General features: G+C 41.3%; 1 protein-coding gene across 2 annotated transcripts in view; it reads right to left on the bottom strand.

The window, feature by feature from the left end:
* Positions 1–1,608: 1,608 nt before the first annotated feature.
* ADAT2 (adenosine deaminase tRNA specific 2) overlaps positions 1,609–14,570 on the bottom strand; it is a 30,594-nt gene continuing 17,632 nt past the window's right edge. For both annotated transcript variants that reach the window (XM_020900455.2, XM_020900456.2), the window contains 5 exons: positions 13,123–13,227; positions 10,107–10,257; positions 7,258–7,364; positions 4,544–4,616; positions 1,609–4,443 (listed from right to left, as the gene is read on the bottom strand). In XM_020900455.2, coding sequence (XP_020756114.2) covers positions 4,400–4,443; positions 4,544–4,616; positions 7,258–7,364; positions 10,107–10,257; positions 13,123–13,227 — 480 coding nt within the window. In that variant the 3' untranslated portion in view covers positions 1,609–4,399. The remainder of the gene's footprint in view (positions 4,444–4,543; positions 4,617–7,257; positions 7,365–10,106; positions 10,258–13,122; positions 13,228–14,570) is intronic.

Here is a 14,570-nt window from a genome sequence, read left to right as displayed (position 1 = left end):
ACCAAGCAAAGCAAATAAGCGCTAAGCAACAGAGGAGTCTATCAATATGATATATGTAACTTTCTACTAAATGGTTCAGAAAAAATATATATACATATATTGTTTTATATATATATGTTTTATATATTGTGTATATATATATATTTATAAAGAGAAAAATAGAAATCAAATGATAAAGCTAAAAGTACAAAATGTTAATAGGTTTAAAGAATAAGGGACATATAGCTATTTTTACAACTTTCCTCTAAGTTTTAAATTATTTCCAAATAGCATTTAAAGAAAAATTAACAGTTCTAGCCTACATTGGAGTTCTTGGCTATCTGTTTTCTCTCCATGATGTTCCAAATACAACACAGGAAGGGATGTTTGTGCCAAGTCACAAGAAAGCACAAAGATATTTTAACATGATCTTTTATCAGTGATTGAAGCCTGCCAAAGCATTACACACCACCCAGTGTACAGAGTCCAGTGTACGGAGCAGTAACCATTGGATACTCTAGCAACTCAGATGCAAACATTTCCCACTAATTTCTCTAAACAAGGCTGTGATTCTAAAACTTTCTGCATCCTACAACTTGCAGAATTATCTCATACACAAAGCAAACCTCTCAGCTGGCCCCTTAGACATGCTCCATCAGTATCAATTGGATTCAATCTTTTGAAATGGAATAATACTTTAAGCCATGTCTATGTAGCTAGAGATTGTGTGGCGACTGAGGAAGCAGGACCACCTTATCACACATCCTCACGATCACTGCTTAACTGCCATCAAAATCCCACAACCTTCATGTCTGTGAGCCCACAGTGGTGCTGGGGGAGCTGGAAGTACCCACATCCAATCTTCAGTAGGCTATTCAAACTGATTGTTTGCCAAAGCAATGCCTAAGACCAAACATTTAGAAGAGACTATAACTCAGCTGGTGGAGAAAGAATCAAAAATAACCAAAATTAAAATTTTCAGCGATGCTTAGGAATTTGGAATACTTATACATTCTTCAAAAGAGCAAAGAACATACATATATTGGTAAGTCTTTTGTATCCTTCCCTATTTATAGTTTTATTATTTTCTTGATCCTTTTAGTAGTGACTATCTCTGGGTTAAAATATCCAGATACTATTTTCAGCTTTGGCTTTGTATCCCAGATATTTCTATTCATTTTCCCCCAAATTTCAGTCAGTAATTTTATCTAATAATGTTTACCAATAACTTAGAGGTTTCAAGCTTTCCTGGCAGCTCAGTCGGTAAAGAGTCTGCCTGCAACGCTGGAGACCCAGGTTCACTCTCTGGGTAGGGAAGATCCCCTGGAGAAGGAAATGGCAACCCATGCCAGTATCCTTGCCTGGAGAATTCCACGGACAGAGGAGCCTAGTGGGCTACAGTCCATGGGGTCACAAAGAGTCAGCCACGACTGAGGGACTAACACCACAAACTTACTTGACATAAGATGTGTGGCTGAACTTATGGGGTGCAACTCCCCAGAAAAAAAGCTCTCAGGTTTTTTGTCTGCAAATAATCCCCAAGAAAATGATGCGAAGACAATAAGTACAATGAAATCCACTTACAGAAAAGCCTAAGAAGCAGAAATGAATCATGACCAACGGCAAAAGTGTATAAACTAGTCAAAGCACTAAAATTTAATGAGAAGATCATTTTTAAAGTAGCTGAAATTGAATGGAAGGTACATGCAAAATTATTACAGATTTAAAAAGTCATGCATATTCTTCTCCATAAAACTTCTCAAATGCAGTTAAAAACACACACGTACAAAACCATGCCATTATAAACCCTCTGTAGCATGTAACTGTGATTAGCTGCCACTCTCGGCAATATAAAAATCCTTTCACCACAATTACATTCCAGCCTGTAATGTAATTCAAAACAAACAAGTCAGAGACATCACTCAAATGGCAGAACCAACAAATACAGATGCTTTGCATCAGGGAAATGAATCCACTGAAGAAATGCGACCGAGAAGGAGCTGCCCTCCAAGGCTTGGAGCTGGGTTTCTGATGGAACAGCGAGGCCCCCTTCTGGGCAGACACAGAGCATCCCCAAGAGGCTCTGTCTGCAAAGCTGAGGTTCATCGTGGCAACCCCTGCTACAGTCAGGAAGGTGAGTATCCGAACTTCCTGCTGTGGATATCCTTTCTAGGGCTTTTACATTTTAGATTTTTTTTTTTTTTTTTTTTTGGCCATGCTGCATGGCATGTGGGATCTTAGTTTCCCAACCAGGGATGGACCCTTGCTACCTGCAGTGGAAACTCAGAATCTTAACCACTGGATTGCCAGGGAAGTCACTTTTACATTCTAGATTTTAAATTCTAAATCTGGATTTTCATCGAGAAATAGCTGTGCTTGATTTCAGATATAATGAATCATTCTATTTAATTCTGCAACCATTCCTCCTAAGAGTGGCATGCCCACCCCCTCTGCCTTGTTCTTTTTCTTTTTGCCATTAATTCTTATCACCCTCCTGCCTCTTGAGAAACCTGTATGCAGGCCAGGAAGCAACAGTTAGAACTGGACATGGAACAACAGACTAGTTCCAAATAGGAAAAGGAGTACGTCAAGGCTGTATATTGTCACCCTGCTTATTTAACTTATATGCAGAGTACATCATGAGAAACGCTGGGCTGGAAGAAGCACAAGCTGGAATCAAGATTGCCGGGAGAAATATCACTAACCTCAGATATGCAGATGACACCACCCTTATGGCAGAAAGTGAAGAGGAACTAAAAAGCCTCTTGATGAAAGTGAAAGAGGAGAGTGAAAAAGTTGGCTTAAAGCTCAACATTCAGAAAACTAAGATCATGGCATCTGGTCCCATCACTTCATGGGAAATAGATGGGGAAACAGTGGAAACAGTGTCAGACTTTATTTTGGGGGGCTCCAAAATCACTGCAGATGGTGATTGCAGCCATGAAATTAAAAGACACTCCTTGGAAGGAAAGTTATGACCAACCTAGACAGCGTATTAAAAAGCAGAGACATTACTTTGCCAACAAAGGTCTGTCTGGTCAAGGCTATGGTTTTTCCAGTGGTCATGTATGGATGTGAGAGTTGGACTATAAAGAAAGCTGAGCACCGAAAAATTGATGCTTTTGAACTGTGGCGTTGGAGAAGACTCTTGAGAGTCCCTTGAACTGCAAGGAGATCCAACCAGTCCATCCTAAAGGAGATCAGTCCTGGGTGTTCACTGGAAGGAAGGATTGATGCTGAAGCTGAAACTCCAGTACTTTGGCCACCTCATGCAAAAATTTGACTCACTAGAAAAGACCTGATGCTGGGAGGGATTGGGGGCAGGAGGAGAAGGGGACAACAGAGGATGAGATGGCTGGATGGCATCACTGATTCGATGGACATGAGTTTGAGTAAATTCTGGGAGTTGGTGATGGACAGGGAGGCCTGGCGTGCTGCGATTCATGGGGTCGCAAAAAGTCAGACATGACTGAGCGACTGAACTGAACTGAACATACTATATAACCTATTATGATCACTGTCTGTCTCCTCCTGTTAGACTAGGAGCCCCATGAGGGCAGGATACTTCATTTTACTAATGGCAACCCATTCCAGTATTCTTGCCTGGAGAATTCCATGGACAGAGAAGACTGGAGGGCTACAGTCCATGGGGTTGCAAAGTCGAACACGACCAAGTAACTTTCACTTCAGTGAACAAACAGAGCCTGGCACAGTAGAGTTGCTCAATAACAAAGAAAGAGTCATCCACTTAGGCATTTATTTTTAAGAATATTCATCCTCAAAGAAGGCATGAATAAGGTTTTATGATAGCAGTATGCTGTTAAATGATGAACATGTGTTTTAAAAGTATGCATTTTCTCTAAATGCTTTATAAAAGCAAAAATCTCTTCTAAGGACCACAGAATCATGGTCCAATATGTATATGATTCATATATTAATACAACTTCCAAGGAAGTCTCCCTCCCCCACACAAACACACAACCTGGGAGAACATGATAGCTGCCAAGAACAAAGGGCCCAGGTCTGAAAAGCCTGGAGCATGTGTGTGTAGGGTGATGCTTTCCAGGCAGACACACCAGGTGACTGAGTCTGGGTACACATCCTCTGAAAGTCAGTGCATTCCTGGACCAGGCATAATGATTTTGGCATGAAGAACAGGCACTGCTTACTAATTTCTAAAACCTCAATCTTTAACTTTTCCCCTTCTTAAAAATGGCCTTTCAGCTTGTAGAAAACCTGGGAGTTGTTTGCAACTGTCAGACTTTTAAAAAGTGCTCATTTGTTCCCTTAACAGAGCAAATGATGAGAAAACATTTTCCCGTGAATTATGGACAATATATAAACATATGCTTCAACGATGTCAACAGCTTTCTGTCCAAGAATGTCGTTCCAGGGGCATGAGTCTTTCATTAGAACGAGTTCAGGATTTGTGACATTCCTTTTTTCGAACCTTTGATTTTGGTGCTGTGAAAAGAATAGAAAAGAAAGAGAAAATGAAGAGGTAGGCCCATGCAGACTTGCTTCATACCGACTAAGTATGTGCACACAGCAGGGGAAAACTGACCATTTGGATTTTCTTGTTTGTAGAAGGTCTTTAACATCTCCACTGCCTCCTCAGCCCGATATCCAGGGGTGCACTGATGAAATAAGAAAGCTGAGAATGAACGCAGGCCAAGGAAAATGTGTGCTGTATTCCATAAAAACAGCAACACATACATCATTATGTAAACATAGTTCAGATAATGTTAATACACCTCCTGGATATTAGGAAAATCAGTAAGGAAGTGTATTTTTAAAAAAAAAGACCTCAATTAAACATCACTCTAACCAACTCATTATTATTTTTCAATCAACTCACTGTGTGATCCCAGTACACCTACTAGTTATGTGATCTTGGGTAAGATACTTCAATTTTCTATGCCTCAGTTCCCTCATATGTAAAATATAGATAAGTATAGCAATTAACCCAAAAGGATTTTGTGAAAATTAAATGAGATTAGATAGTCAAAGGTATGGTTTTTCCAGTAGTCATGTACAGATGTGAGAGTTGGACCATAAAGAAGGCTGAGCACTGAAGAACTGATCCTATGGAACTGTGGTGCTGGAGAAGACTCTTGAGAGTCCCTTGGACTGCAAGGAGATCAAACCAGTCAACCCTAAAGGAAACCAACGCTGAATATATTCATTGGAAGAACAGATACTGAAGCTGAAGCTCCAATATTTTCACTTCCTGATGCGAAGAGCTGACTCACTGGAAAAGACCCTGATGCTGAGAAAGACCAAAGGCTGGAGAAAGGGGCAACAGAGGATGAGATGCTTGGATGGCATCACTGATTCAGTGGACATGAGTTTGAAACAAGATCTGGGAGATAGTGAAGGACAGGCAAGTCTGGCATGCTGCAGTCCATGGGATCACAAAGAGCTGGACATGACTATGCAAATGAACAATGACAACAACAAAATGAGATTAGATAACATAACCCCTGTTAATTAAAACACCTGGCATATTGCGAGGGCTCACTGGGCAGTATTTTTATCTGCTGTTCTTTACCGGGGGGCCCATTTAGTGTTTGATTCTATAGAGTTAGGCTTGGCAGTCCACAGCTAGAAATGGTCAGCTAAGAATGGTTTTCATATTTTAAAGCGTTTAAAAAAATGTGACAAAGATATTAGTGGCTCACAAAAGCTAAAATATTTCCTCTCAGGCTTTTTACAGAAAAAACTAGTCGAACTTACTACAGAGGATTTTTTTTACATGTTCAGTTTCTTCTACCTTTGATTCTTTCAGAGAAAAGATCAACATGTGAAAGAATAAGAAATTGGGATAACAGTAGGAGGATGAAACTTAATGTTAGAGAATATTTAGAGAGACTAAGCAGATCATCTCAGGAAAAGAGCAGGAATAAGCTTAGGTTGTGAGACAACCAGCTGATATTGGTGGCTTGATTATTAAGGGAGTACAAGGAAAGAAATTAAAGCAATAAAATGAAGTCAAAATATACAGGCCTTTGAAGGAGTCTGGACTTGATGCGGACCCTTCAAAGGTGCACAACGTGATGCAGTCACTGGTAATGTCACTGGCAACATCACTGGCACATTGGACAGAAATGTTCCACCCATGTCTGATATCTAACGGCTCATCTTTGTACAGCTCAGAAGTTTTGAGGAATTCTTCAGGTCTTTCTCATAAACGAAGTACAGAGTCAGCAATTCACTTGCAAAGAGTTATGTAAGCAAAATCTGAGTTACTGATAGAAGCGACTGGAAGAAGGCAAATCACTTTGCAGATTGTTTTAATGATCAAGCTAACTGTACTGCTTACTCTCCATCCTATGACGATTTCTTTTCTGATGTGATGTTAAAAGTCATCTGTTCTCAAAAGTGCAGGGCTTGTTGAGAAAGCCAATGCTCAGCTGGGAAAACTCAAAATAGAATGTTTTCCAAAACTTGTTCTCATTGGGATTCAACCAAATTTAGCCCTTCATAGGTACTTAATAGTCCCCCAAGAATATCTAAGGTCTTTATTAACTACCCACCATGTCCAGCATTTGTTAAGTCCTTTTCTTTTTTAAAGCATAATACTTTAAGATTAACCTTACATCTTAGAGAGAAAAAAAATCAAACCAATTTATGAGAACTGGTATTTGTCTAGAGACCAAACTCATTTCAAATTCCTTCTGCTCATAGCCTTAAACATGAAAACTCTGGGAGAAGCGTCAAAGTTAAAGAGAAAGTAGAATTTCTAAGTGGATTCTTGGGCCTGGGGGAAATTTCAACATCAAAAAGGCAGGGGGGAAAAAAAATGAAATCAGGTATTGATTGTTAGACGCCAAAAATAGTACAGGGCAATCAAGCAAAACGACTGACTTTGTGAAAAATACTGTGCATTCACTGTAAATGGCTGCTATAGTCAGCAGCACAGCCGAAGCATCATGCAAATTTGGTACAGCACGGAGCCAGGCACACCTGTGGAGGGGAGAGGCCCATAGTGGTAGGGTCCTTACACACAGCTGATGATGCTGGTGAAGACTGTCAGAGGAGAGCTCGGAAGGCTGGAACTCTCCTTCTGGAGGGATTCTGTTCATTAAGACAGCTAAGCACTCACCTGGAAATGATTACCTGCATCTTACACTGAGGCATCCATGACCTTGACCAGAGGCTCCCAGCACCCACCTGGTTCAGTCATGGGTCCTTGGTGTACTGACAACACACTAATTACTCGCAAGCCCGTAGGTGAGATACGAGTAATTAGAAAGAAAGTCTAACAGTTCATGTTACCTGAAATGGTTTTCCAGTATTCGGTAGATCAGCAGAGGCAATATCCAGAACAGAGCCACAACCACCAAATCTTTCATTTTGGCAGCCATAGACAACCAGCGGGATTCCTGAGAAAGAATTAAGGTCCTACAGAGAACAGGCGGTTCAAGTGCATATTGTGACGAAACCATGTTATAACAGCTATCCTAGAGAGGAAAGCCCACGCTACCCTTAAAAATAATTAAACTTGGGCTTAGTCTTAAAAATTCAGTTTTGCGATCAAGTAGCATGGTCAAGCAGTCTAAGGTGCTGGATTTAGGCTCCAGTCTCTTCAGAGTCATGGGTTCAAATTCCACCGATGCCAGACCAGAGGTTTTTCTCTAGGTCTAAGCACCCTTTAATTCAGGAAGTTCCTTCTAGAATATAACTTAGTTTTAGGCTTCCCCGATAGCTCAGTTGGTAAAGAATCTGCCTACAGTGCAGGAGACCCTGCTTCGATTCCTGGGTTGGGAAGATCTGCTGGAGAAGGGATAGGCTCCCCACTCCAGTATTCCTGGGCTTCTCTTGTGGCTCATCTGGTAAAGAATCCACCTGCAATGTGGGAGACCTGGGTTCAATCCCTGGGTTGGGAAGATCCCCTGGAGAAGGGAAAGGCTACCCACTCCAGAATTCTGGCCTGGAGAATTCCATGGACTGGATAGTCCATGGGGTCGCAGAGATAGACACAACTGAGCAACTTTCACTTCACTTCACAATCTAGTTACACAAAAGAAAGAGGTTTAAAGGATTTAAAAATTAACATCTCACAACTGCAAATGGAGTGGAGAATGAATGTGTATTTGCTAAATGCTCGCAGCTTGGTGCTCTCTCTGGCCTCTCCTAAAGGAGATATTTTGGAATCACTAGAGAATTGGAGCCAGAAGGGAGGCAGGAATTTAATCCAGAGATTTTCACCTCTTCAAAATAACAGATTTTTCCTCTGTTTTTTCCTCAAGCAAATATAACTGTGGCCCAGAATAAACCAGACTAAAATGGAGCCACTCTGGGCGGCACGATGGACAGAGAGTTTACAAAGTGGAAACTCTATGTCTTATCACACTCAAAGCCCTTTCTATTATTTTTAGTGATTAAATGATTCACACCCATATACCAAAATAACAGACATGAGTTTGAGCAAGCTCCAGGAGTTGGTGAAGGACAGGGAAGCCTGGCGTGCTGCAGTCCATGGGGTTGTAAAGAGTCGGACACAACTGAGCGACTGAACTGCAACAACCAAAATAAATACATAAGAATATGCTAGCGTGAGTCAACAACTAATTGCTGAATTATCAAACAAGTTTTAAAAATATCTTTAGAGGCTAACTTGCTGTATTCAGTATTTGTGTCACTTACTCTGTGAAAGACACAATTTGAAGAGCTATAACTGTATCAACTTCCCATTTATTTACAGTGTACAGTTCTCGGGGTCCAAAATCACTGTGGATGGTGACTGCAGCCATGAAATTAAAGGACACTTGCTACTTGGAAGAAAAGCTATGACGAACCTAGACAACGTATGAAAAAGCAGAGACATCACTTTGCTGTCAAAGGTCCATATAGTCAAAGCTATGGTTTTTCCAATAGTCATGTATGGAGGTGAGAGTTGGACCATAAGGAAGGTTGAGCACCGAAGAATTGATGCTTTCAAGGTGTGGTGCTGGAGGAGTCTTTTGAGAGTCCCTTGGACTGCAAGGCGATCAAATCTGTCAATCCTAAAGGAAACCAACCCTGAATATTCATTGGAAGAATTGATGGTGAAGCTGAAACTCCAGTACTTTGGCCACCTGATGTGAATAGCTAACTCACTAGAAAAGACCTTGATGCTGGGAAAGATTGAGGGCAGGAGGAGAAGGGGACCACAGAGGGTGAGATGGTTGGATGGCACCAATGACTCAACAGACAAGAGTCTGAGCAAACTCCTGGAGACAGTGAAGGACAGGGAAGCCTGGCGTGCTGCAGCCCATGGGGTCTGAAAGACTCAGACGTGACTGAGCCACTGAACAACAACATAGCATCATAAGTACTTTCACTTTGTATTTACTTCTGACTTACAATTTTTCAAGCCTTCTACATAATAGGTATTCATGGCAAAAATAAACAAAAACTTATAAACAGAGAAAGAGAAATTTTTAAGTCACCTGTAATCTGTTCACCAAAGGCAAAATAGGTGCGTGTTCTTCAGGTCTTTTCTTATGTACACTGTTAAATAGTCTGATTTATGTTCTGTCTTTACCTGACAGTTTGAGTTAGCTTGAAGCGTTTCTTGCTCTCACTTACTTGTTATAGTTTATTGATATTAAAAAAAAAAAGACTTCATTATTCAAAAACCTTTCTTAAACAATGTTTTGGCCAAGGAACACTGTATTGGGTAAAGTACAAATTCCGAAAGTTGCTTCCTAATTCTGTGTTCACATAGTAGAATCTTTTTTGCTTTTTGACATTGTCTGGACTTTTTTTGTTTTACACTGATGGCTTTGACTTTTCTTTCATTGAAGTATAATTGCTTTACAATATGCTGTGGTGGTTTCTGCCGTACAACACTGTGAATCAGCCACATGTATGCATATAAGCCCCGCCCCCTGGTGGGAGGAGCCTCCCGCCCGCCCCTCACATGTATACATATAAGCTCCGCCCCTGGTGGGAGGAGCCTCCCTCCCACCCCCTCACATGTATACATATAAGCTCCGCCCCTGGTGGGAGGAGCCTCCCTCCCACCCCCCTCACATGTATACATATAAGCTCCGCCCCCAGGTGGGAGGAGCCTCTCGCCCGCCCCCTCATTCCACTGTCCCTTTTTGAGTTCATGAGACGAGTACGAAGCCAAAGGATACTCATCAGCCGGAGAGCTGCCGCGCACATGATACAGGGCTCCACGGTGACGTAGAGCACCGTGTGTTCAAACACTTCAGAAGGACTCTTGCCGCGTCGACGGCACCAGTCTAGGGCCTGATCAATGGCCACCATTTCGGCGTGTCGAGTTGCCTGGAAAGAGAGCTGCCTGCACTGACCTCGTTGGCTCCATGTAACAGTATTTGACAAATATCCCAAAGTAAATATGAGAGACCGGCCTATTGTTTCTGCAAACATTTCAGCAAATAAAGGTTTCAGGACACCCTTAGCAGCTGACAGTGTATTTCCTAGTTCAAGTACCATAGCCTTGCTGACAAACGATACCTAATCTGAGATGTTACAGGAATTAGTGCTCTATTTTTAGTTAAGTATCTAAGTACTTTAGGGGACACTCTTTCAATTAAAATACCAAAGAGATAAGTCTCAAATAAAAAAAGATGTCTATGGTTCCTGAATATTTCCAAGGAACCTCAAATTTTCATAAGCACGTGCTTTAGGTTCAAATATGTTTTCAAGACTGTCACTCACCTCACTCTAAACAAATCTATATTTAGAATGTCATCACTGGGATATCATCACTTAACATTTTCTCTGGGATAAGATCTTATATACTGGCAGACTCTAGAGAGAAGCAAAGGTTTGGTATCAGTTTCAGATAACTTATGGGAGCAGTAAAGTATAGAAGTGCACAAAATTTGAAATCAACCATACTTCAGTGTGAATCCTGACTGTGACATTACTAATTGTATAGCCTTGGGCAAATTACACAGCTTTTCCAAGCCTTAGTTCCCCCAAATGTAATTCTGATATCTACATCTCATAAAATGATATGAATTATATGCAGCACAGTCACACATAATACTATAAATGTACTCTGCTATGTGGCAAATATTTATAGTATTCATGATAATCATGTTTATCAATAAACTTACACTTAGTGGCAACTATGTACAAGCCACCGAACTAAACTCTGTGGGGAAAAAAGTCTCTGTCCTCCAGAAGCATAAAATTCAGTGGGGCAAACAGAAAGGTGTTCATTTACATGTGGAAAGTGCTGGCACAGTGGCCAAGGGGCCATGGAAGCCAGAGGCAGATGGAGCCCTGCTGGCCCAGGATGATAAACTCAGAGCTGGAAGGTTCTTCACCAGAGAGGTTCCCCCACCTGACTGCATACCAGAACGAATTGGGGAGCTTAAAAATAAAGCAAAGTTCCTCCAACTTGGGTGCTTTTTAGAAATCAGGTTCAGAATTACTGAATCAAATGTCCTCATAGTTCTCAAGAAATAATCACTGACCTAAATCATCTCAATCAACTCTTTTACTGCTGAAGAACCAGAAGCTAAGTAAGATATGTTAGGAGGTTACTAAAGACACACAGCTGATGGTGGTGGTGACGGCAGGTTAATGGTAGCAGAGCCAAAAGTAGGACTTAGGTCTTCTCTTTTGGGGTCAAGAGTCTTTCTATACTCTGATTGTAGGTAACCTTCTAAAGAGCACAGAATACAAAAAATAAATCCAGGTTAATTTCAAGGTGTGGAAGAAACTCAGGTCACTGGGGATTTAGACAGATGTTGCTAGGACATCCGACTTTCTCATGTTAAAGATACTGTACTGAAAAAATAGGGAGATACAACAATTATTTAAAGCACAAAATTCTACTCCTGAATAAGTATCTGTAGATTCACTAATTGGTGTACTATGGCTTATTGGGCTTTCCAGGTGGCTCAGACAGTAAAGAATCTGCCGGCAATGCAGGAGACCCAGGTTCGACCCCTGGGTCAGGAAGATCCCCTGGAGAAGTAAATGGCAATTCACTCCAGTATTCTTGCCTGGAGAATTCCATGGATAGAGGAGCCTGGCGGGCTACATTCCATGCAGTTGTAAAGCGTTGGAAACGACTGAGTGACTAACACACATACACACACATGGCTTATTACATATCTTACGGGCATCTTGATGTCCACCTAACAATTGTTTTGTGGATTTGGGTTCCTATTTTGCTTGTGTTTCACTCGATCTGAGTTTTCTCGTTGATAGGTGTGATGAATGAACTTGAGGGTCCTCATAGCACGCCCAGCTTGTTCTCTGGCTCCCAAGTAAGATCAAAGTCAACGTGAGAGATGTTAAGATTATAAGCTATCCTTGAGTCCCCCGGGCACTTCTTATAATCCTAAAACTTAAGATTTCATTTCTACTCACTGCAACACGCTGTGGTGATACCACATTCAACAAGTGTTTCCTTAATTCATAACTTCTCAACCTAGCCACAATGAAGTCACGAAAGCTTTTAACGTGTACCTGTAGGTTCAGAGACAGCAGGTGGTGGAGACTTGTACTCCACCAAATTACCTGATATAGGAATAGCTTTCTTTATACAATCCTTTTATATCTCCACAGCTATCAATTGAGGGTGACTTTTTAATTGACTAGGAGGAACACAATAATTAAAGGTACTAAACACCTAAGAATACTGGAGTGGGTAGCCTATCCCTTCTCCAGCAGATCACCCCAACCCAGGAATCAAACCGGGGTCTCCTGCATTGCAGGCAATATTCTTTACCAACTACGCTACCAGGGAACCTCACTGAAGGATACAATATGAGCTAAATTGATATGTCTTATAGAGTAGAATTTCCAGATATTACATTTTCTTAAAATGGAGATGGACTCATTTCTTCTGTATGGACACTCTGATGTAATAAAACCCCTCTTGGGTTTTACTCGTGTTAAAGTAAAGCTTTATGAAATGGAAAATCAGACCCAAAGAACTTACTGCTTCATTAAATTTTTCTGAATTATCCAAAAATTTGAAAATCGGTATGGATCACTTTTTATAATCAGGAAAAAAAAGACATTTTAAAAGGTTTCAGGAAACTGTCCTTCCACTGATGGTCACCAAACTCTACACAGATTCATCTCGCCACCAACCACGAGAAATCCATTCCACGCCTACCATCACTGTCATATGTTTGCAATTATACTATTCAACTCACATACATTTTTGGTTTGATTAACTTCATTTCTCCCCTTCCCCACAACTTCATTGTTGTAGACCATAAGGCAGCCAACAGGAACTTCAGTATTGTCTAGGGCATCTTTGGCCTGAAAGACAAAGTGGAAAATCTAACAGGTGATGTTCAATACTCAAAAAGATGAGAGAAACAGGCAGCCTGAGGAGTACACACATGAACAAACATCAGAGAAGGAAATGCAGCTCAGTTTTCCCTTTTCTAAAACATACTTCAGTATTCAGTGCCTTTCTTCTCTGTCGTGTCTGTATGAAGACAGACTCAAGAACAAATCCCCATCATAGGTCCTGAGCTCCCTGAGTTTTTCTTTTATTGGAAGCAGAACTAATCAAAGACTACTTTTGACCCTTGTTCTTATATTGCCAGAGGTGTTGGAGAAAACTCTTGAGAGTCCCTTGAACAGCAAGGAGATCAAACCAGTCAATCCTAAAGGAAATCAGTTCTGGATATTCATTGGAAGGACTGATGCTGAAGCTGACACTCCAATACTTTGGCCACCTGATGTGAAGAACTGGCTCACTGGAAAAGACCCTGATGCTGGGAAAGACTGAAGGCAGGAGGAGAAGGGAACAACAGAAGATGAGATGGTTGGATGGCATCACCGACTCAATGGACATGAGTTTGAGCAAGCTCTGGGAGTTGGTGATGGACAGGGAAGCCTGGCGTGCTGCAGTCCATGGGGTCACAAAGAGTCAGACACGACTGAGCTATTGAACTGAACTGAACTATGCGCTTTTTTCTGACAGAGTACAGGCTTCTCAGGTGACACAGCGGTAAAGAAGCTGCCTGCCAACCAATGCAGGAGATGTGGGTTCAATCCCTCGGTTGGAAAGATCCCCTGGAAGAGGGCATGGCAATTCACTCCAGTATTCTTGCCTGGAGGATCCCATGGACAGAGGAGCCTAATGGACTATAGCGTCACAAAGAGTCAGACATGACTGCAGCGACTTAGCATAGCACAGCACATATATATTTGTAAACAGGTAAAAGAATAAGTAACATTTATAAGTCTTTTATTAAAATTCTTTGTTGAAATTCCACTTGTTTAATCTTTTTTATGCTTTAAAAATCACAGAAAACATCCTCTGGAGTTCCAACAGCATTGGGGTGACCAGACCTCATATCTCCCTGTGCCCACAATCTCTGTTCTAAGTGAGATAATAATGGCTTTGGAGCACTCTATACAAAACTGGCACAACCATTTTGGAAAACATTTTAGAAGTTTCTTTAAAAAGTAAACACACATGTGTTCTAAAGTCGCTTCAGTCGTGTCTGATCCTTTGTGACCCTATGGACCATGGCCTTCCAGGCTCCTCAGTCCACGGGATTCTCCGGGCAAGAATAGTGGAGTGGGTTGCTATTTCCTTCTCCATGGGATCTTTCCGACCCAGGGATCAAACATGCATCTCTTATATC

Source organism: Odocoileus virginianus, chromosome 34, assembly GCF_023699985.2.
Source record: "Odocoileus virginianus isolate 20LAN1187 ecotype Illinois chromosome 34, Ovbor_1.2, whole genome shotgun sequence".
In the NCBI taxonomy this organism is placed as follows: Eukaryota; Metazoa; Chordata; class Mammalia; order Artiodactyla; family Cervidae; genus Odocoileus; species Odocoileus virginianus.
This window is presented reverse-complemented; position numbering and strand designations above follow the sequence as displayed.